At 34.6% G+C, this 20480-nt stretch overlaps 2 protein-coding genes across 6 annotated transcripts; one reads left to right on the plus strand and one right to left on the minus strand.

Moving 5' to 3' along the window:
* Positions 1-1157: 1157 nt before the first annotated feature.
* Positions 1158-16305, plus strand: LOC136419329 (homeobox protein OTX1-like). 4 transcript variants are annotated; one of them, XM_066405566.1, is made up of 8 exons: positions 1158-1380; positions 7312-7349; positions 11822-11994; positions 12105-12256; positions 13643-13839; positions 14005-14113; positions 14669-14875; positions 15111-16305. In XM_066405566.1, the coding sequence occupies exons 2-8, from the start codon at positions 7324-7326 to the stop codon at positions 15189-15191; spliced, it is 945 nt and encodes a 314-aa protein (XP_066261663.1). In that variant the 5' UTR covers positions 1158-1380; positions 7312-7323; the 3' UTR covers positions 15192-16305. The 4 variants fall into 4 exon arrangements, with proteins under 4 accessions (XP_066261663.1, XP_066261665.1, XP_066261664.1 ...); XM_066405568.1 differs by having other exon boundaries at positions 11822-11988; XM_066405567.1 differs by lacking the exon at positions 1158-1380 and adding an exon at positions 5008-5137.
* Positions 16306-16433: 128 nt separating this feature from the next.
* LOC136419506 (mitochondrial inner membrane protease subunit 2) lies at positions 16434-20355 on the minus strand. Of its 2 annotated transcripts, XM_066405890.1 has the most exons (9): positions 19572-19705; positions 19360-19518; positions 19100-19309; positions 18774-18950; positions 18561-18714; positions 17937-18117; positions 17684-17884; positions 17389-17626; positions 16434-16672 (listed from the first exon to the last, which is right to left on the minus strand). In XM_066405890.1, exons 2-9 carry the CDS (start codon positions 19504-19506, stop codon positions 16481-16483), a joined length of 1500 nt encoding a protein of 499 aa, XP_066261987.1. In that variant the 5' UTR covers positions 19507-19518; positions 19572-19705; the 3' UTR covers positions 16434-16480. The 2 variants fall into 2 exon arrangements, with proteins under 2 accessions (XP_066261987.1, XP_066261989.1); XM_066405892.1 differs by lacking the exons at positions 16434-16672; positions 17389-17626; positions 17684-17884; ... (2 more) ...; positions 18774-18950; positions 19100-19309 and adding an exon at positions 19996-20355 and having other exon boundaries at positions 19380-19518; positions 19572-19805.
* Positions 20356-20480: the final 125 nt, after the last annotated feature.

Here is a 20480-nt window from a genome sequence, read left to right on the forward strand (position 1 = left end):
CGTCTTTTCTCTGATACTTAATATTTATTTAATGATTGGCAGGAAGAATAATTGGAAAATGCTTATAGAGAATATTCCCTAAACATACAACGCAAATTTAAGGGGATATTCCTTGAGTTGGAGTAGGAAAAAAAGTTCCTATAAACATATGTCTAGAGTCGCTTCATTTTAAAAATACATAGTATGAAAAAATATATTTTTCCAATAAATCCAATTAAATCCTTAAATTTAGAAAAACAATTTAAAACGACTACTATCAACTAGAATACATGAATTCAATCGTTTTCTATGTAACTATCAACCTCTTTTGAAAATACCAGGTTTTTTAAAACAACCTGTAATTTGGAAAAAAAACAATTCAAAATATTTATAGGATTGTTTTCCTAATTTGAGTCAACGAAAAACCCTTTAAATTTGCGCGGTACATTTAGAATACACCCTATACATCACGTCGCGTCTCCATGGTAAAAAGACGTCATAAGGACATCAATATGTCCAAAAACATGAGACCAGTTTTAGTGGACTGCGAACAATTGTTTGTAAAACGTTAATAGCATTTTCTAGGTCACTGGTGATGAGATGTTTGTTTTTATTCACTAATTATTGCCTAATTAATAACCAACAGAATCTCTTTGGCTGCACTTTAAAAAGGGCTGTCAAGACCCCTTTTTTTGAAAGTCGCATTTGGTCACCGCACTTTTTTGTCCTTAAACATGCTCGAAATTATTCTTGAAAGTTTTTTCTTGTGAATTATCAAATTTTACATCAATAGATGCTTTCATATTTGATAAGTCATCTTTCGCATCAGTAATTAAATTAATTGGACAGAAATTACCTTTGCAATTAATTCCCTCTCCGAGACAAACGCGGTTGCCAGAGAAGCAAGCCGGAGGGCGCAATAAGGCAAAGTTGGAATATTGGGAAACAGGAAGCGGGTATCCAGGAAACGATTTCCCAGCATCCAAACCCGGTAACGGACGGACCTGGTTTTGCGTCGTCATAGTCATATGATGACGCCGGTCGTCGGCAGTGGCGCACCGTATATGTCGGGACTCCAATTCCCGCCCTGGCCCCTTTATGGGCGGGGCCTTTCCATGTCCGGACCTACGAAAAGATGAGAATCGATTCTACTTATTTAATACCGCTTTGAGCTTTCGTATTAGTAGCGTGTATATAGTTAGGAATCCACGCTAAACCGATTTACGTTTAAACTCTCGGTTTTATCTCGCTTTAAGTACCCCGGCTTAACTCGGCATTGTGCTGTTTGACTAAGTGAACAAATAGATGTGAGCAGTGATATATATTGACTTTCGTTAGTGTGCCATCCGGCGATTATCTTCTTATTGTTTATTAGCTGGTTTCTCGTTTCATTTCGGCAAGGTGAGTTCGTTTTCATTAGGCGCGAGACAGGCGCCATCTGTAAACCTTCGATATTGCAATAAGCCCTAACATGAGCAACCTTCTTCTCTATAGGTTTCGCTTATAATAGGCAAGTTATATGTGGGCAAAATAGTGAAACCCTGAATTAAGGAGAGAAAGAAAGAGAGAGGGAAAGAGAGAGAAAGAGAGAAAGAGAGAGAAAGAAATTAGTTACGTAGTATCAACTCAAGGAAGAAAAATTGCTTCATTATTAGCAATATTATAACAATGACAGCCAGTAATTTACCTTCACTCAAAAATTCAAAACGCAACAGAGAACAAAATGAGCATCTCAACAATGTAACGGAATTTTATCAAATTATTGTAGAGTCGTTCAATCGGACCATGCAAGATATTCTTTCGTCAGATCCGCAAGTGTTAAATCCGGTCTAACTGCTGGCCATACACATTAATTCTATACCCACTAAGTCGAGGGGCAGATCGCGAAGGTATTTTGATGTACACGCTCGAGGTATTCCAAGGCAATTTGAAGTATTTTTTTAATCAGCGATATAGCGCACTCGTACTAGGCACATCTATACCAAATAACTAAGTATAAATTTACTTTATAATAAAATTTCCGTGTTAATTATTGGGGTATTAAGAGCCTTCAGTTATGGTTATGGATAAATCTTTACCCCGTTTCCAAGTTGAATTGAATATGAATAGGGTCACAGTTAACAAGAATTTGAATACGTAATTTCGCTCCTAAATGAACATTCTAAATGTATACAGGAACAAATTTTCTGTGATCAATATCATCTATGAATATCTTCAACTCAAATAAAAATTCATTCATTATTTTCTCTCTAATTTGTCTAATTTGCTGTTATGCGAGCGCAACATTTCTGCAGCTGCTTTTGAAGCATTATTGACATGCATATTGAATAGTTTTTATTGAAATGAATGGAACTCTTCTTATTCTGTGATATATATGTCTCTAATGATGAGGTCTTTTCAATTCGGAGATCCTTCGATTCCCATTTCATCTCATATGCAGTGAAGGTTTCAGTACTGATGATCGAAATGAATCAAATCTTTGGTTTGCCATGTATGTACATCATAGCTCTACCACGGCGGATGTTAAAATAATGAAGACATTTATTTAACTCTATTGAAATAGTAGTGGATAGAGAGAGATATATGGTACAGGACTCTCGATTTTTTTTTTAGGAAACACTTGGTATATTATTAGCAATTTCCAATTTGGTGATAAATTTGCAACTTTCGACTAACTATAAGCAATTGGGACTATCTGAAGGATTTGCATACTGGAAGAAATTCAATTTCTGTAAATTGAACACTCTGTGTATTATATATATACATATATATACGTATATGTACATATATGTACTGATGTTTTCTGAAAGTCTGTGACTGTAGGTTTTCAACTATCAAGCAGTCGACAACTTAAAATATCCTCAAGTTTGTAATTTATAGGATTTATGTATAAATCAGGATTATAAGCATGAAGTAATAAAATTGTAAAATGGTAACTTGTAAGCAAATTTGCTTTGCAACTGTTCTATTGATTGTAATAAAAGATAGGCCAGAAGAGAATTTAAGAAGGAAACAAACAGAAATAATTAATTCAAGGACTTACAAGGAAGTAGTTAAAGTTGTTAGCCCTCGAAGTAGTTGTTTTTGTTTGCATCCATTTCATTATTTTTCTGTCCTCTCTTTTATTATTATCAACAGAATGGCCGCAAAGCAGAATTGCTCGCAAAATGTCCACTTTGGAATTTTTTACTTTCCTCATATTCATTTCTGTTTTATATTTTCTAATGTTTTTTCCTATGACAACTCGATTATGAAAGATGAATCAAAGTCAAAGTTCATTTAAAATTTTGTTATTTAAATTTAGTTAGAGAAATGACCCTGATGAAGCAGGTGCGCTTATGCACCTGCAGAAAGTGATTTTACAGTCGCTCTCTCCAAAAATGGGTAAGTTTTTTATCCATTTATTCGACGTTGGCTTTGACACACATTTCAAAAATAAATCTCATGTTTTGCTTAATGTCTTCAATTATATGCTTTATTTTGTGACTATTTGTGCTGAATTTAATTCTCTATCTCTCTTTATCATTTCCATTGTACCTACGTCTGTGTAAACGCTAAAAATTACAAATTTAAACTAGTGATAAGTAGGACCATTTGCAATCAGGCAAGTCCGACAACACCCAAAGATTCCCTTAATTAACACGTTCTTGTTCCAACCTAGGAATACCCATCAGGGGATTTGCAATTGGTGGTAAATTTGGATACTAGTGAGGTTTATTTTTAATTACAAGTGTTAACATTATCTGCATTTCTGATTTATGGACTTTTTGCAAAATTTAAAGGTCGTTCAAAAATATTAGCGAATTTTCATGAAAAGTTTATCGGATGTTCCTTAATGCTCATGTCGTTAACTATAAATTTTCCGTAACGATTAACAAACTTAACGAAATTCTAATCAAATATACGCATCATGAGCAATTTAATCTCAAATTTATGTTGCATGCATGAGCCGCCTCTAATTGCACATTTAATGTGAAGAAAAGGGGGAAATTACAACATTTATTGTATATAAACTTTTCTATTAGGGATTAGAGGCGTAAATGCATCCGTTTGGCGTGTGGGAGATTCTCACTAAAAAATGAAAAAGAAGCATCAACAAGGATAATAATTAACAATTTAGTTCCATAGGTTTCAATGAATTTGCAATTTTAAAATGTACAGTATCTGATTCAGAAATTTAGATTTATGTATATGTTCCCACCGTTCCCATTTTTTAATAAATTATGTAAATTGGGTGATATCTTAGAGACATTGACAGGCGAGTAGAAGAGAGATTCTGCGGTACAATTCAGGCAAAAGAAAGCTAATTGATAAGAAATTGACCACATAATTTCCACTGAAAAAACATGTGTTTTTTCCAAATTTCATGGTATAAATAAACTGATCGGACTTCAGTTTCGAGTGGGCAAAATATTGCAACAAATCCCTAAATTATATTTATCGAATATTTTCTCATTTTCCCTGAATCATTCATAAGTTCGAAATGAATTCCCGACAAACATTACAAAAACCACACGTATAAACATTTACATAAATTCGATCAAAACCGTGCGATTTTATTACCCAATTCAATTCTAAAAGCCGAATAAATTTAAATAAACTAACCGACAATTTGCAAAATATTAAAAGACAAAGCAATAAACTACCGGTTAATCGGTAATAACAATAAGCTCTTTTTATTTGTTTTCAGTGGAAATAATTCGGAAATTTTATAACATAAAAATGAAAACAAGAACTTTTTTGGGGATATTTTTGAAAGGGGATTTCAATGTTTTACTTGAACAGTAAAGGGGTGCAAACTACCCTTAAAAATTCTTAAAAATCTGGTACCCAACTATGAAACTAAAATGTGGTTGGTTCGAATTTAATCCAAAATCCGATTAGAAAAAGAGGCGAATTCGCACGTTAAGAAGATTAAATGGAATGCTACTAAATCCGGGGATTTCTCGCAAAGACTATTATCATTATATTATGATTATATTGGATTTACTAGTGCCGTTTGGGTCTCGTAACTTAGTTTGCGACCGTATTTCGCTCAGTTCGGATGCGACCGCTCTAAAAAGCACTTGATCTCGTTTTGCGACAAAAGTAGTGAAAAGTTGCATGTTTTCAGTGCTTATGTGCATGGATGTTGGATATTTTTCAATGAGAAACTATGGTGGGTTGTGTCAAACTGCTTCTTAATTGTAAAGAATTAAATGCTTACGTGGTAGTGCTATGCACGATTAGCACGCAAAAACAAATGCCAAGATGGGGGTGTTACCACCAAACAATTTTAATGTGTTGAGTTAACAAGCTAAATGAATATGCATTTTTTATTTTATTGCTCAGAAGGCCTTAACAATTCTTCATAAATAGGGTATTTATTGAAAATCAATCGAGCTTGCAAAGCATGCACCTTTCATATCACATCAAATCGAAGGCGCATTTCCGTTTTAATTGTAGCCTATTGTAAAGAGAACTTAGTCAAGCACTTACTGGGTTCAATAAAGTTATCGATTTTTGCAATTGAGGAAGATCAAGAAGATTTGTTTCCGGTCTATCGAACTTTAGAGTTATTTTTTGAGCCAGCTCAAATAAAATTAGTTGCGCTTACTACCAATTATAAGAAACCAGTGGAGAATCAAAAAAAGAGGCTTCAATCATTGATGCCATTCTTTGCATTTGTATTTTCTCTATATATCTCTTATATTTTATTCGTATATTCTCTATATATTTTAAATTTGAACCTAATATTTCTCTTAGTAAATCTGATAAAAAAAGACCTCTTGTTTTTAAAACTTGAGAACTTTGACTTAGATAAGAAATTGCAAACGAAATCTTTGATCCAAGATCTATTTGGCTGTTACTTCGTCAATTTTTCTTCTTATTTTCTTCATATCTCCTAAGCTTCAGCTTTAAATTTCACTTAGTAATTCTGCTAAAAAATCCTCTTTTTTAAACTTCAGAAATTTGACTTGAAAAATTGCAAGGAACAACTCTAATCGAGGTTGCGACTCACTGATGATTAATGTTCATTTTTATTAAAATTCTCTCTAGTTTTAACCTTAAATTTCCAAGATTGTCAGTTAGGTGTTCCCTTACAGGAAGAGTTAAATATTCTAGATAAGATGTTTGTTGTAGACTCCAGTCCATCTTTAGCTTCATGGAAGGTTTTCGTTGGATTTTCAATTCTCTATTGGAGAGTTAATATTATAAACATACAGTATCTCTTAAACTTCCACACAGTGATTTGTGAAAATGTGGTCATTGTAGTTTCTAGGAAAATTTGGAGGTAGTTCTCATTCATGTACATCTCTATACTCTCTCTATACTCCTCTAGACTCCTCTAGACTCCTCTTATTTTCTCCCTTGAGAAAGCCGAACTTCTAATTTTAATTTTTTCCCACATTTTGGACACATGACTGCAATATTTCCATCAATAGAAAATAAGGCTAAGTCAAAATACTCCAGAATTTGCTATATTATAACTCCAAGTACCCTCTTGGACACATGTGAAGTTCCCATACAATACATTTAGGTGCGGAAAGTGAACATTAATGGAGACCCCACCCCATCATCGAAAACCCACGCGAGTGTAAAAAATCCTTATTAGATTTTTAAATTAAAAATAGCCTCAAAGCCCTCGTTAAGTGCCGCAAGGATGGACTTGAACGGTGAAGAGTACGGAAATTTGAACAGGACCTTGGGCATAATTATCGATTGTCAGTTATTCAAATTCAATTCATGTTTTGATTGAAGTGAGCTCAAAACACCCTATTTCTTTCTTTTTCTTTTGATATTATTGGACTGAAAAACGACCCATTTTACCATGCCCAAAAGCTTACAAAATGACAGTTTAAGTAGGCCCTATTTGTGAAGCCGCCTTGCCAAATTACTCTCTTTGTAATCGATTCTCGGTAAGAGAACTTCCACTCGGTTGCTTCCACGTGTGCAAACCACCAGAAAATTGGTGTAAACTTGCAACCTTCTCGGGACTTTACACATCTTCACTAACACCGATAACATCTAAGATTCAAGTTTATACCTGCTCCAACCGACATCGAAATCATGTCTTTGATCTTGGGGTTTTTTGAAAGGATGTCAAGCTACTGGGGTTACTTTTAAGGGCGGTTTTGTGTACTGATGTTACAATAAAGGATGGACTATGCAAGGATTTTTCGAAAGGCTCGTTGTTTAGTATCCAATTTCTTGTCCAAGATATGGAACAATTTTTGAAAGATCTTAAATTTTTATTATGCTACAAATGTGAAAAAAAACATAGAAATTGGGCAAGAAATTGGTTAATTTTTGGTTTAGTTGAATTACGACTAACGATTCTTTTCTTTTCAGGGACCAAAATAAATGTGGCCAAACAGCCTGACTGCTGGGTAAGTTCCTTTACAATATTGAGTTTAAATTAAAAAAATGTCTTGATCTACGGAAAATGCAAGAAAATATAACAAATATGCGAAAATGTGGGGTATGTTTGAATATGTTGTTACTGGGACTTCAATTTCCTGAAGTGGCCATTTTCAAATTAAATGGAACACTCTGAGGTTGCACCATAAAATGTCATAGGTACTTCATATTTCAATTTAGATTTTCCTTCATTTCAACAATATTTCAGCAAAAGTTCAGTGCGCTGCTGATTTCAATTTCATCATCAAGTCCTATTGTTAATTAAAAGGAGGCTCTTAGGGTTTTTACCCTGTAGAAAATCATGCGCGTTCCCTTTATTTTTTTAATTGAAGAGTGAGGGCTTTGTTTGACCGATATTTCAAAATCTATCTAGGAAGCTTCTGATTTCAAATTCTCAAAGTTGCTAATTATTTTAATTAAAACAAACCGTAGAGGTTGTTTCTTATAAAAAAAAGTAATGAGCGTCCATAGTACAAAAGGGTGATTTTTTTATTGTCAGACTAAACGAAATGAATGAAGTTTCAAATATGAAAGAAATAGGAGATACAGTCGAAATGATCGAAATTAAAAAAAATAACGAAATAGAGAAGATAGACGAAACGGACGAGATCTCAGGATTCAATATAGTGAACCAAGTTTCGTTGATTTTGTTCATTTGGTTCATTGGTTCATCTCCTATAACTCTAAAGTGAACCTACAATTTTAGATCAAATCTACAATAAAATTGGAGCAATCAAAATAGAAAATTATGAAATTTTTGATATGCAGTTGCATATTTCATCAGATGACCAACAATATGCATCTGCATTAAGTTTTCTCAAGTGGAAGATCTGCCCCATTAAGCTTATATTTGGAAAATTCTACCCAGGTAAACAACATCAACGATCAATACTAAACTTCTGCCATTTGCCTTTCATCATTTTTATTATGTTTTATTATCTTCAGTAAGCTTTCAAATTTCATCGTTAAAGGATATATTGCGATAAATATTGTCGGTAACATTAAAAAGTGCAATAAAACATGAAAATAAGGCAATGCACTAAACTTCGCATAATTTTATGTAACATTTATGTGACAAATCTCTCCCTCTTAAGAAATTTAATAGTCTAATTTCTTGGCACAGGTAAGTGGTTCTAACACCCTATTGAGCCAAATCGAACCAAAAGAACCAAGGCCAATTTTGTTTCTTTGAAAATGAAGCAAATAATTAGCGATAAACACATGTATTCAAAAACCGATGGCTAATCCGAAAACTTCCCCCGAAGGAACCCTTTCAGCACGCTTTGTCATCTTTCAGCTGTTGAACAAACAAACTGACAAAGAAATTATTTACGGCAATACCTTGAAAATATTGGTTGAATTAGACTGTATGGGGCCTGTAAGCCCTTTTTTGCTTGAGAGCCGACAATTTTTTGGAAATCCCCAGGGAGGTAAGTAATAAGGATGTGACCAAGAGATGGGCAAAGTTTTGTCAAAATAGAGACCATCCTGAGCATTAACCCGCACTCGAAATAATGAGATTTACAATTAGATATAGCGTGTTTAGAGTTTTACGATGGTTCTTCAGGTTAGTCTTAAATAATAGAAAGGAATAAATCTAATATGGTAAATAGCGATATCAAGTTTTGTATGTACATTATATTGCAATTTGGTAAGATTTTGTCATTGTTTTCATTTTTGCTATATTTCTTATATTTTCGATATATGTATTTCATTGATCTCTATGTAATTTCTAACATTTTTAGGTTTTCTGTTATCTTTTTTTTTTAATTTGTTTTTAAAAGAAAATGCCAGAAGAAATCTCTGTAATTGTTAAATACCTAGAATTCTACTCCTCAGAAGCATTGAAAACTCCGCGAAAATCGTCATGATTGCAAGGAGAAAACATATTTTCTTAAACTTCTGCTTCATTTAATTAATTTTTTCAGAATTCTAGAGTGGATTTCTTCACAAAATAGAACTTTGAGACCTCTCTGGATAGATCGTTTATTTCCAATGTTTCATGTGAAATGTGGGCTGCATCCTATATGTATAACATAATAAGTCTCTATCGTCCAAGGAATGACTCTTTATTTCGGTTTAATGTAACTTTTGTTGCAGCTCTTTCTTGTGTTTCAATTTTCAGAAAAAAACGCAATTTGGAAATGTAAAAATAAAGAATAATGTGTTGCATCATAAAACGAGACGTTATTTGAAACTACTGAAATTTTTCCGGAATCAGTTCTGGAAGAAAACTTATGGATGTACAAGGTTGGTCAGTATATTGAGATAGCGCCTACTTCTTTTATTATAAAAAAAGTAAAAACTTTAAATACGGAAGTTGAATAAACCTTTATTTTCTAATTTCAAAAATATATAATATGTTGACTTTTGGTTTGGCCGTTTTCAATTTTTATGAAATATACAGGATGTTCCATTATAAGCGTACCGGCTTTGTGCCTTTTTTGAACTTTGCAATATTTATCTGTAGTGTTATATAACATTTTCTGGCAATTTAGAATAAATCTTACCACTTTTATACTCAAAGTTTTTCTTTTTTTATCATAAAAGCACGATACTGCATATCAAATCAAACAGTGGGGCAGAAAATGAAGTTAAAAACGACTTGATATACTTAATTTCTCTGGTTTCATATCTACGATTTTCTTATCAATTTAACAGACAGATTCCTCATATCTCGAGCATCATCATCAAAAGAAAAATGCTCTCGGCTAATTTGACCCCAAAAGGCTTAACCCATCTTACCTAACAAACCTCTTTATTCAATCTTTTGCCATACTTGCGTCAATCATCCCCCTAGTTCCACATTAAGCCGATTTGCATTTCTAACGTTTTTGCTCCTATTTATCGAGGTAGTTCAAACAGCATGAAGAAAGGGCGTTTCCTAGCTACCAAAAGGCATTATCGGCCGTTTTGGCCAGCTAATCAGCCAGTATCAAAACAGATTGTTATGTGTGCACGTGCAGATAATTTTTAGGAATTTAACGAAACTATAAGAAATAACCAGGGGATAAAGAAGGCTACTTTACAGATAACGAAAACAAGCTTTAAAAAGACACAGAAGAGGAACGTCGCCATCGAATTTAAGTTTAGGTGTTCAGTTACGGTGGGTATCACGGTTGGCTCCTATATGCTCGACAATAAGGATCAAATTTCCTCGAGGTGTTACCATCACTTTATAATCCGGTACAAAGAAATGTCAGGGTATGAGGATTAAGCCGACTTAAAGAGCATTCAAAACAACTAATATGCAGGGTGCAGTGTTTTTGGGGACCCCAGACGTGTCTTTTCTTGCTACAGGAGACAGATTTTTATCTTTGAAAGAGGGCTAATATATTAATTAAAATAACGTTACGCACACAAAGATGGGCAACTTATCGGGGCAACCGTTGCGCTAATAGAGTTGTCCTGTTCGCTCTCGCTATTTGAGCCCAAAGGGCCACTTAGGGCCTTATCTGTGTTTGCACTCAGCGACGGCTCGGCCCCTCCTGCCACATCGCTACTGTAGTCTTGAGATAACAAGGGTAAACGGGGCACACACACGTACGGCCCCATGCAATTTTCTGGCCCTCAATTTGTTTTTGTTGCGGCTTCCAGGGCGTGAAAGTGTGTTGTGTTTTCTTGCAGTTAATTTTAACGAAGATGTTTTTTTGGGGGACGATTTGGGTTGAAAATTTAAATTTTTAATTAGCATTCAGTTAGGTGGGAGACGGTATTTTGTTTGGAACATTTGCATTTCAAAACTGACTGGAGAGTCGTCAACAGAGTTCTTGATTTAATGATATACAAAATTTTTCGAAAATTTGATTTGCGCTCTTTACATTTCTTGGCAAGTTCTGTACTTATTTTTAAATTAACATTTTTCCCTGCACAACTCCCCCTGGTTAAAATCTATCCAAATAAATACATATTTCCCAACCATTGGATACCTTGACCTGCACGGAGTCCCGACTTTAATCTTATGGATTTTTACGTGTAGGAATATGTGATAACCATAATTTACGAAAATGTTCAATCCTTTTTCTACCCTAAATTAAGGCAAATGATCCCCAATCAACTCTCCTCTATTAACTCAAATCTCGTATGCCCATATAAGAGCAAAATAAGATCCGCCCATTAGGACAAATTAATACGATTTCTATCGTTCACTTTTTGAAGTTTAGTGAGACGGGGGTGCATCCCCCGGGCTTTGTTAACGGCAAACAGAGGGTGGCAATCGAATAAGACGACAACAAGGGAAGAGCGCGCAGGGATACTTTGAAGTTGATAAGTTTAATAATGGCCCATTAGCCAGATTGCCAGATAAAATTAGTTTTATCTGGCATCGTTGTTTAGCACTGTCAATTAGTTTGATTTGCCGTTTGCGATTTAAAATGCTGACTGGTAGATAAGGAATTGTTAATTAAATTGTGGAAATAATAGACTATTTTGTTGGTTGCAGATGCAGTGCAGACAACGACCTTTCCTTCCCATGTTTTGGAAGCACTGGAGGCGGAAATTCTGGGGGTACCATGGCCTACAAATCAGCCCTTTATCCCATGCCTGGTTTGGGATTACATGGACTACCGGTAGACTCTCTTCATCCCTCCATGGCTGGGTATCCAGGAGGTATGTGTACGTACCAATTTTTGCTCTTAAATATAAAGGCAGTTTGGGTTAATTTGGGGAATCATGTATAGTGGAGGCAAAATATCAAAAATAGTAAATATTAGTATTTTACGTAGGTAATCAAAGGAAGCAAAGGCGCGAGAGGACCACGTTTACCAGAGCCCAATTGGACATACTGGAAGCCTTGTTCTCGAAAACGAGGTATCCGGACATATTTATGAGGGAAGAGGTGGCCTTAAAAATTAACCTTCCGGAGTCCAGAGTACAGGTAATTAAGTTTTTTTGAAAAATTTGCTTCTCTTCTTTTTCAATGCGTTTTAAAGGGAGTTTTTGGCATGATTTTCTTTAAATGCTGGAAACTCGATTTTTTTCCATTGGATATTCCAAAAAGGTCATTCTTGTTCGTCTTAGTAAACGTGTTTTTATGTTATCTATTAGATGAGTTGATAATATACCACCGTTTCTTTACTTATCAAAATGAAAATTTTACTATTTATAAACAATAAATAGGAATTTATTCAATCCAAAATTCAATTGTGGCGTAGTTTCAGGTGAAGTTCCATTTAGTTAGTTGTAATTTAACCTCACTAGAATACGCCTCTATCGATTTTCAAGCAAAGTAGCAAATTTATTGGTAAAATAACTGAGGAATTACTCAAATTGATATCCTTTGCCGTACATGGACCATTTATGAAGATAACGTATTTTAAAATTTCCCTTGCTTTAAAGTCGGTTTGAGTGCTTTCTCATGTTCTTAAATAAGCCCGTGCAACGCCACTGTGTTGTCAACAATTAATATACTTTCCTAGCTGAATCGGCTTTTAAGCGATTTTTTTCCATTTGAGCGTTTCGGAATTTTTATAAACAATCTTCGAATAGAACTTAACTATTAGAACACCCTTACATAAACTTTTTCTTTTAACTGGGTCTTCCTTCTACTAAAGCCATGAAATACCTGAGGACTAATGACACAAACACGTATTAAATTCAGGGAAAATCAATAAGCAGAGAGTGGTGCGACAATGTTACAAAAGGAATTCGTACAAATGTTGAAAACGAGCCCCGCTATTGAGAATGCTGATGAGGCGGGCATTCCTAGGGGTTTCTATAGAAAGACAAACTTATTTAGAGGTGTTGAACGTAAATTATTAACGGATAATACAAGAATTTAAAATGGAGTTGTGTTGGATCGCCATCATTCAGTAGGGTGTTGAGAAATTTCCCATAAAAAAAAAAAAAAAATTTCTAATTGAGAGTTGTCGGGGACCCCAAAAAGGGAGTCAAGCATCAGTTTCGCCCCCGGTCCTTATTTGTGCACGCCGAAAATCACACACAAGGGGATGTGAGCTATAGAGAGGCCACAATACCTTGTGGGCGAAACGTGCCTGGTCATAACACTAGGAGGCTAATAAGCCCACAAAACTGATGGCTGTGAAATTAATAGTTTCGTAAACGTTGCCTTTTCTTTCGTGCTGATTTATTATTGTGCACCTCCGTTTTATTGTAGACACACGTACCGTACGTCAAGCTTTTTACCATTCAAAGGATGGATACGATATATGGGGTCTAGTTCCCTTGTTTGGTTTCTATGAGTGTGACAAAAATTGGGGATGTTTTAAAGGGTTGCAATGCATTTACTTTGCTGTTCTCTTAGGTGTGGTTCAAGAACAGGAGAGCGAAATGTCGCCAGCAGCAAAAACAAGTCACGCAACACAATCAGTCGCAAAACAATTCAGAGAAACCGACGGCGAGGATAAAAACGAAACCATCGCCATCGAACATTATAACGAAGTCTTCGCCTACGACGCCTCCGGTGTCTGTCAGTAGTACCAGCAATAACACGGGTACCAGGTAAGAATCGCATTGGGCACCAGTATTTATGTTTTGATTATGCTTTTGCCACAGCTACATAATGTCTAATTGTATAATCTCAAGATCTTCAATCAAGTCAATGTCAAGTTTTCAATCAAGACTCCATTGTCCTGAATTCATATATTACAAGGCCTCGTTTTTTAGTTCCTCAGCGAGTTCGCCCTCGGTGCACACAGCGCCTCATCTCAGAGACAGCCCCAACTATGTTAAACCTCAGCTACTGGTCACGTGTGGCAGCACGAGTTCCCCCACTGTGAGTATTGATCTTTCAAAAAAAATCTCTAGATTTATATACTTGCTTCTTGTATCTTCCCTTCATTTTCTATCATTTTCATTAAGGTCAGAGACTATGTATGCTCAATGACTAATATGACGAATGAAGGCATAGTATGAAGAATAATATGTCTTCATTGCTGCTCATCATGGAGTCACGTAAAAATTTGTGACAAGCAAAATCTATAATGCTACTTCTAGTCTTGTTTCTTTTTAGATCTTGCAAGTTTGATTTTTTTCATTGGTCACCCTATATATTATTCAATATTAAACACCTATCAACCACAAGGAACAATTTCTTAATACACTTTCCTTTAGCTATCTTTCTGGTAGCTTTTCGGTTTTTAGGCAATTTGTACCTTCACGAAGCTCTGATTTGAAAGAAAATTGTCTCGCGTTGGAACGCTACGCTAAATCCTACTATTTTATATAGAATCCCTGTACATTAAGCGATTTTTTGAAAATGTTTAAATTAAAAATTTATAAATCTTTTAAACTGATCGTAAAAAAATATACTAAATGGCAACTTTTTTAGGTCGCTACAACTACCTACAGCAACTCAGCGAACTCGAGTATATGGTCTCCAGCCTCAATAGATTGTTTCCCATTAGAGCAATCAAGATGGTGTGCGGCCTCTCAAGGAGGCATAATGTCATCGAATTCCTCTTCCACTTACAACAACTACTACTATTCGAATATGGACTACATCAGCTCTAGTGGGATGAATCATTCGCAATTTGGGGTAAAAACTACTGTATCTACTGAAAATAAGTTTTAATAAATGGCTGTTAAATGGCAACATTGGGACGCTCATTTGTTTAATTAGTAAAGCGAGTTTGTTATGGGTACGAGCGAGATAGTCACATCACGATTATTGCTAATCTCTTCAGCGCCAGGTTGCCAAATTATTTTTTCATCCCGACATTTATCATTTAAACTAAATTTGATTAGCGTTTTGATTAATGAATTTGTTCCAGGAAAACGGTATTGAGTCTGGATGGGGAAAAAGCAGGGACGAATCAGCTTGGCTGTATAACGGCACATGGGAAAGAAAATGAAACATTTTGAAACCTGAATACATCTAGAAGACTTCACACGTAATAATAGACCAAAAGAATATCGTCGGTTTTTAAAGTATACGAGGTGTTACAAATTCATAGGAATGTATGGGGATCTTCTGAACAATAAGTGATAGAGCATTGATTAAATTCTGGCAAATATACGCAATTTAACGTTCATTTTGAATCTGCTTTAAGATTGAAGAAATTCCTAACACTTTCAGAGATATCTGCGAAAAACTGAGTCACAATTTTTCCAATTATGAGCGGATTTTAAACAGCATTAAATTGCGCATACTTGTCTTAATCTAACTGATCCTTTATCTCGTATAGTGTAGAAAATCCATATACATTCCCGCGAGTTTGTAACATCCTGTATATCTACTGGGTGCACGCATTAGGGAATTATCCACTCAGTAGGTATATGTTCCTATTGCTGCTAAAAACTGAATTGAGCATGTGTTTACCCTGAAACTACTTTAGAAATGAATGAGATTTTCATATCAAAAATAATTTAAAACTGGAACCTTAGAATTGTAACATAAAATTAGTAAATTTCTCTGTATTATATTAGCACTTAAGTACCAAAAAATAAAATTTTAAATTGATCAAACCACTCCTTTTGGACTTAATTTATAGACAAGAACATTATATGTACATTTATAAAGTGAGAGCCAAAAGGATTATTGACCAAATAACAATAATTTCGACGAATTTAATGCGTGTAAAGAAAACTAAAAAACCTGTAGATTGTGCCAATAACAAGGACGTTTGTAAACGGTCATCGAAATTACCTATATTTCGTAATTTTTTAAACCTCTGTACATATCCCGTAGCTTGTAACGTGTAAATTTGTTCAGTGATCGTTAGGTTTAGTTTTGAAGCCAGCTTAAATAACTTTTTTGAAATTCTGTGTTGTTTAAGCGGGCCGACGAAGTATATTTTTACTTAGAAATAAAAATGGTCTCCTGATAATAAAAATATTTGTATAGATACTGGATTTAAGCTAGTTGATCTCGAAATCTTGTAAGGCCTAAACAGTATTTTCTAGCCAGTTCCGTTTTCATTTATTTCGAATGACAAAGTGGAGAAATAACTATTGTGCAATCAGAAAATATACTCATCATTGAAAGATATAAAACATTGTGTATTATTATATGGGGTAGATTAAAAGAACTACAAGACATTTTTCTTATTCTTTTCCCATTTGTGGGAACAAGTTTTTAAGAAAAAAAAAATGCATTTCTAAATTTACTAACTGTTTATTAAACAGAAAACCAATTATCAGGTCATGATTTTGCTCCATACAACAAATATTCAATCAAATCCCGTCTGGTCTTTTTGTCCATGTTTTTAACCTGCTCTAGGGCTTTTTCACGGTCTATTTCCTTATTAATAAAAAGTTCGCTTAATTTAACCAAGTCCGGTTCGAATCGCTTGCAAATTAGGTCCCTTACCGGGATATCGTAGTACAAAATAACCTGAAATAAAACCATTCTATTTGCCACACCATTAAGAAATATACAGAGTGTTTTCTAATCATACGCAGCAAATTTAAGAGGATATTTTTTTAGTTAAATTAAGAAACAACTTTCTATACACATATGTCAGCAATCACTCCCTTTCCGAAACACAGGATGTTGAAGTTGGGGGAAAAAATTTCTATTATTAAAAAAATGCTTAGTATGATTTCATTAGTCAGCATTCGTTTGGTGGCTTCAGAGACCGTGGCCACGAGGCTGGTTTCTCGGAATTTTACCCAATAATAGTAGATTTTTGCAATTTTCATAATCACATCGAATAGAATAACTAAAAATACACTATTTCTGTTCCTTTATATTTTTTCAAATTTCGTTTCTTATTTCACATTAAAATTAAGATTCAACTTTTTGCATATCTTTGAAAAAACTGATATAACTCAACAAAATTGAAGCAAATGGAATGAATGCATTAAAATCCACCAAAATTATTTAAAATGACCATCACCAGTTAGTATATGTATATAAATCCACTCTTCTGAGTGACTCCCGAATCCTTTCGAAAACACTAGTGTGATTTTTTTACCTTCCTGTATTTCAGAAATTAACTGATTCCAGATGTACCTCTATGGGATTTTTTTCTTATATTGATCTACTAAATATCCCCTCAAATTTGAGGCATATACTTAAAAAATACTCCGTATAAGCAGAAATTTTACTGTATTTTTAAAGGTGACATAAACCAAAGCTGTTACTGGTGCTTGATTAACGTCTAAGCTATACCAGCCACTTTCAAAAGCTCTAACAGGCTCCTCCAAGTGAAACCTTACGGAATTTTTGTTCTGATCTAAAATATAGGTCAAACCATCCCAAGTGCATACTACAATATCTTCTGATCCATCTCCGGTTACATCTAATTTAGTTAAGGCGAATATTTGATGATCCACTGCTATAGCCCTAAAAACAGTTCTCTTATAGTTTGGAGAAAATAATTAAATACATCTAAATACTAACCATAAAATAACTTCGTCTTGAACAAGCATTATGGTGCCATCTAAAGTAGCCACCGCATAAGGTCGATTTGTTATCTCAGATTTTTCTCTATGTGACTGCAGCAAATCACCAATAATTTCTGTGGAAATATTCTGATTTCTCATCCTCGAGATGCCTAAGAATTGATAGTCCACGGACCCAGGAAAAGACTCAGGATTTGAACTGAGGGACACATTTTAGTACCCCTTTGACAAATTTGTAAAGGGGCTCTTACCTGCTATCGCTTTTGTTAAGTACTTCCTGATCATTATTAACCTCAGTTTGGCACTTAATTCTCATGAAAGTTCCTCCAGGTTGGGCTACCAAAATCGATGGTTGTCCCTCAGGTGAATGGTGAATTGTGATTGAACCAATTTGATTCGCACATTCCCATTTGTTGAGAGCAACCAGTTTGCCTTTGAATTTTATTATTAATGTCGCGATTCAACAACAATTGAAGCGTTGAGTGGAGAAAGGGAATAATTCCAACGTTTTAATATATTAAACTGAGATGGCCATTTTGTCGATATATTCTATGTGTATTATATTTAGCGCAAAAACGAACAAATTTCACCGTTTTTAAATATATACATGATCTGCGAGTTCAGAAGGGGAATCATTGGGTGCCGAGTTTTTCGTTTTTCAATCAGTGTGCATAGCAGTTTCCTCACATTTTACCTTTACCTTACCAATTAATTAAACTTAATTTAAATACTCTTACTGTACTAACTACAACCTATGTGCAGTGAATTTAGTTATAAAGCAATGTTAAAAGTTATAAAGTTTTTTTACTTTACCTTGAATGCCACAAAGTAGAATTGTTTCCCCTTATCCACTAATCCATTCAATTATTATTCACCTGAAAGTTTTTCCTCAGGGCTTGATTGACTTAATTCACACATATCTGTAGCTAAGGGATTTTTAACGAACCTATATGATCTGACAACTCTGTCTGTTAAACCTAAGACCATCTCAATTTGCCCATCTCCATCTACATCTCCAAGAATGATGGTCTAAAATTGAAAGTTTGGAAACAACTTTTGGCTAAAAATTCTATGAATATAATTATTACTTTGACATTTGCAGGAATTCTCTGCACATGAACACAAACTAGTGGATTTTTCAGTCCCTTAACATTATCTATTCTAACGCTATGACTTCTCTCACCAAAAGTGGATTCTTCACTGCTGTGAGTTTCAGTATTTGTACTAGTTGCGGCATTTGAAGACGATTGACCTTGACCATCAACCTAATGAGAAGAAAATTAAACTGAATTGAATGAAAGAATAGCATGAACATTCATCTAGAAAGAAACTGTTCTAATTTTACATTGAAATTTTCTACATGACCCAATTCGTTGACTTGGATTTTTTAAATTGTTGTCAATTATCTACTCACCTCATCATTAGCCTCCTTTAAATCAACCTCATTCACTGTGATCTCATCTTCAATGCTTATATCAGGGCTATCAGGAAGTACTTCATATATGTAACACCAACCATCAGAAGTTATTATTACTAAACTGTTTTTACTTGCATTTCTTATATCCCCTACTGCAACACAAGCTACAAAGTTAAGGTCTGAGATTGTCTGTAGTCTTTTGCTGCCCTATAAAAATTTTATTGCCAATTTTTAGGAAAAGTTTAAGGAAAACCTACCTTAAATATTGCCACATCTCCTTGGTCATTCCCAATAATTAATTCATTATGTCCATCATTATCTATGTCTCCTAACGTTACAGCACTTCTTGCAACATTGCCAGGGAATTCAAATTCTAGTTTGTTAACCAACGAGATGGCCCTCATCTTTGAGTAGTTCTACCAATAATCCTTCTTAAAATTAATGCTAAAATGAATGGTTGTCAACTTACATTTTGAAGGAAGATTTAAAGGAACTCTAGAAGATGGCAAAAAGTTCTCAATTACTTGCCAGCGAGAAGGAGGCCACACTATCAATGAAGCTTTAGCAGTAAGCAGACCTAATGAAACTGGACCAAAATTGTTTGAGTCCATAGAATGCCCAGTATGATCTCCTTCAATCCAAAAGTGACCATCTGGGATTTCTACTATGTGATCTTTGTAGCTCAAAGTTCTGATTATGTCCCCTTGAAGATAGAAAATATGTGGAGAAAGTCATTGAGAAATTAAGTGATTGTGCATTCTTTTTGTGAGCCAATGTGACCAGAATATAAGGAAAAATCAATAAAGGAACGTGTAGGAGAGTAAGAAACAATGAAGTAAAAGGGGATTATGAAACAAAAAGGAAATATTTGGACGTTAATTAAGAGTTTCTACCTTGGAGTCCTACCACGCGTTTAATGATCTTTTGACTGGGATCTTTTGGGGAGACTAAAGAAACGATATCTCCTCTCTGAACTTCGTAAGATTTCACAGCTAGTCTATTCAAAAACACGTAATCTGTGATATTTCGATCCGGATTTAGGGCTGGTTGCATCGAAATCCCATCTACTCGGGCAATGTATCCTATGGAGTCTACGACTGTAATTCCTATTGGGACACCGAAAAAGAGACTTTTGAGGAAGTTTGAAATTCTCATTTGAGTGATTTAGAGAAGTCATTAATTTATTACTCTATAGAGATTACATAAAAAAATAAAAAAATTAATTGAAAATCATATCTGACCACACTTTTCGAGTGACGTGTTTGATAGAACTGTTTTTGGCACTTACCCATCTTTTCTATTTCACTCATTACTGGTATACGATAGAAAGAGACACCTTTAATATATATTAATTTCGAGTCAGTCCATCATGAAAATG

This window comes from Euwallacea similis, chromosome 2 (assembly GCF_039881205.1).
Source record: "Euwallacea similis isolate ESF13 chromosome 2, ESF131.1, whole genome shotgun sequence".
In the NCBI taxonomy this organism is placed as follows: domain Eukaryota; kingdom Metazoa; phylum Arthropoda; class Insecta; order Coleoptera; family Curculionidae; genus Euwallacea; species Euwallacea similis.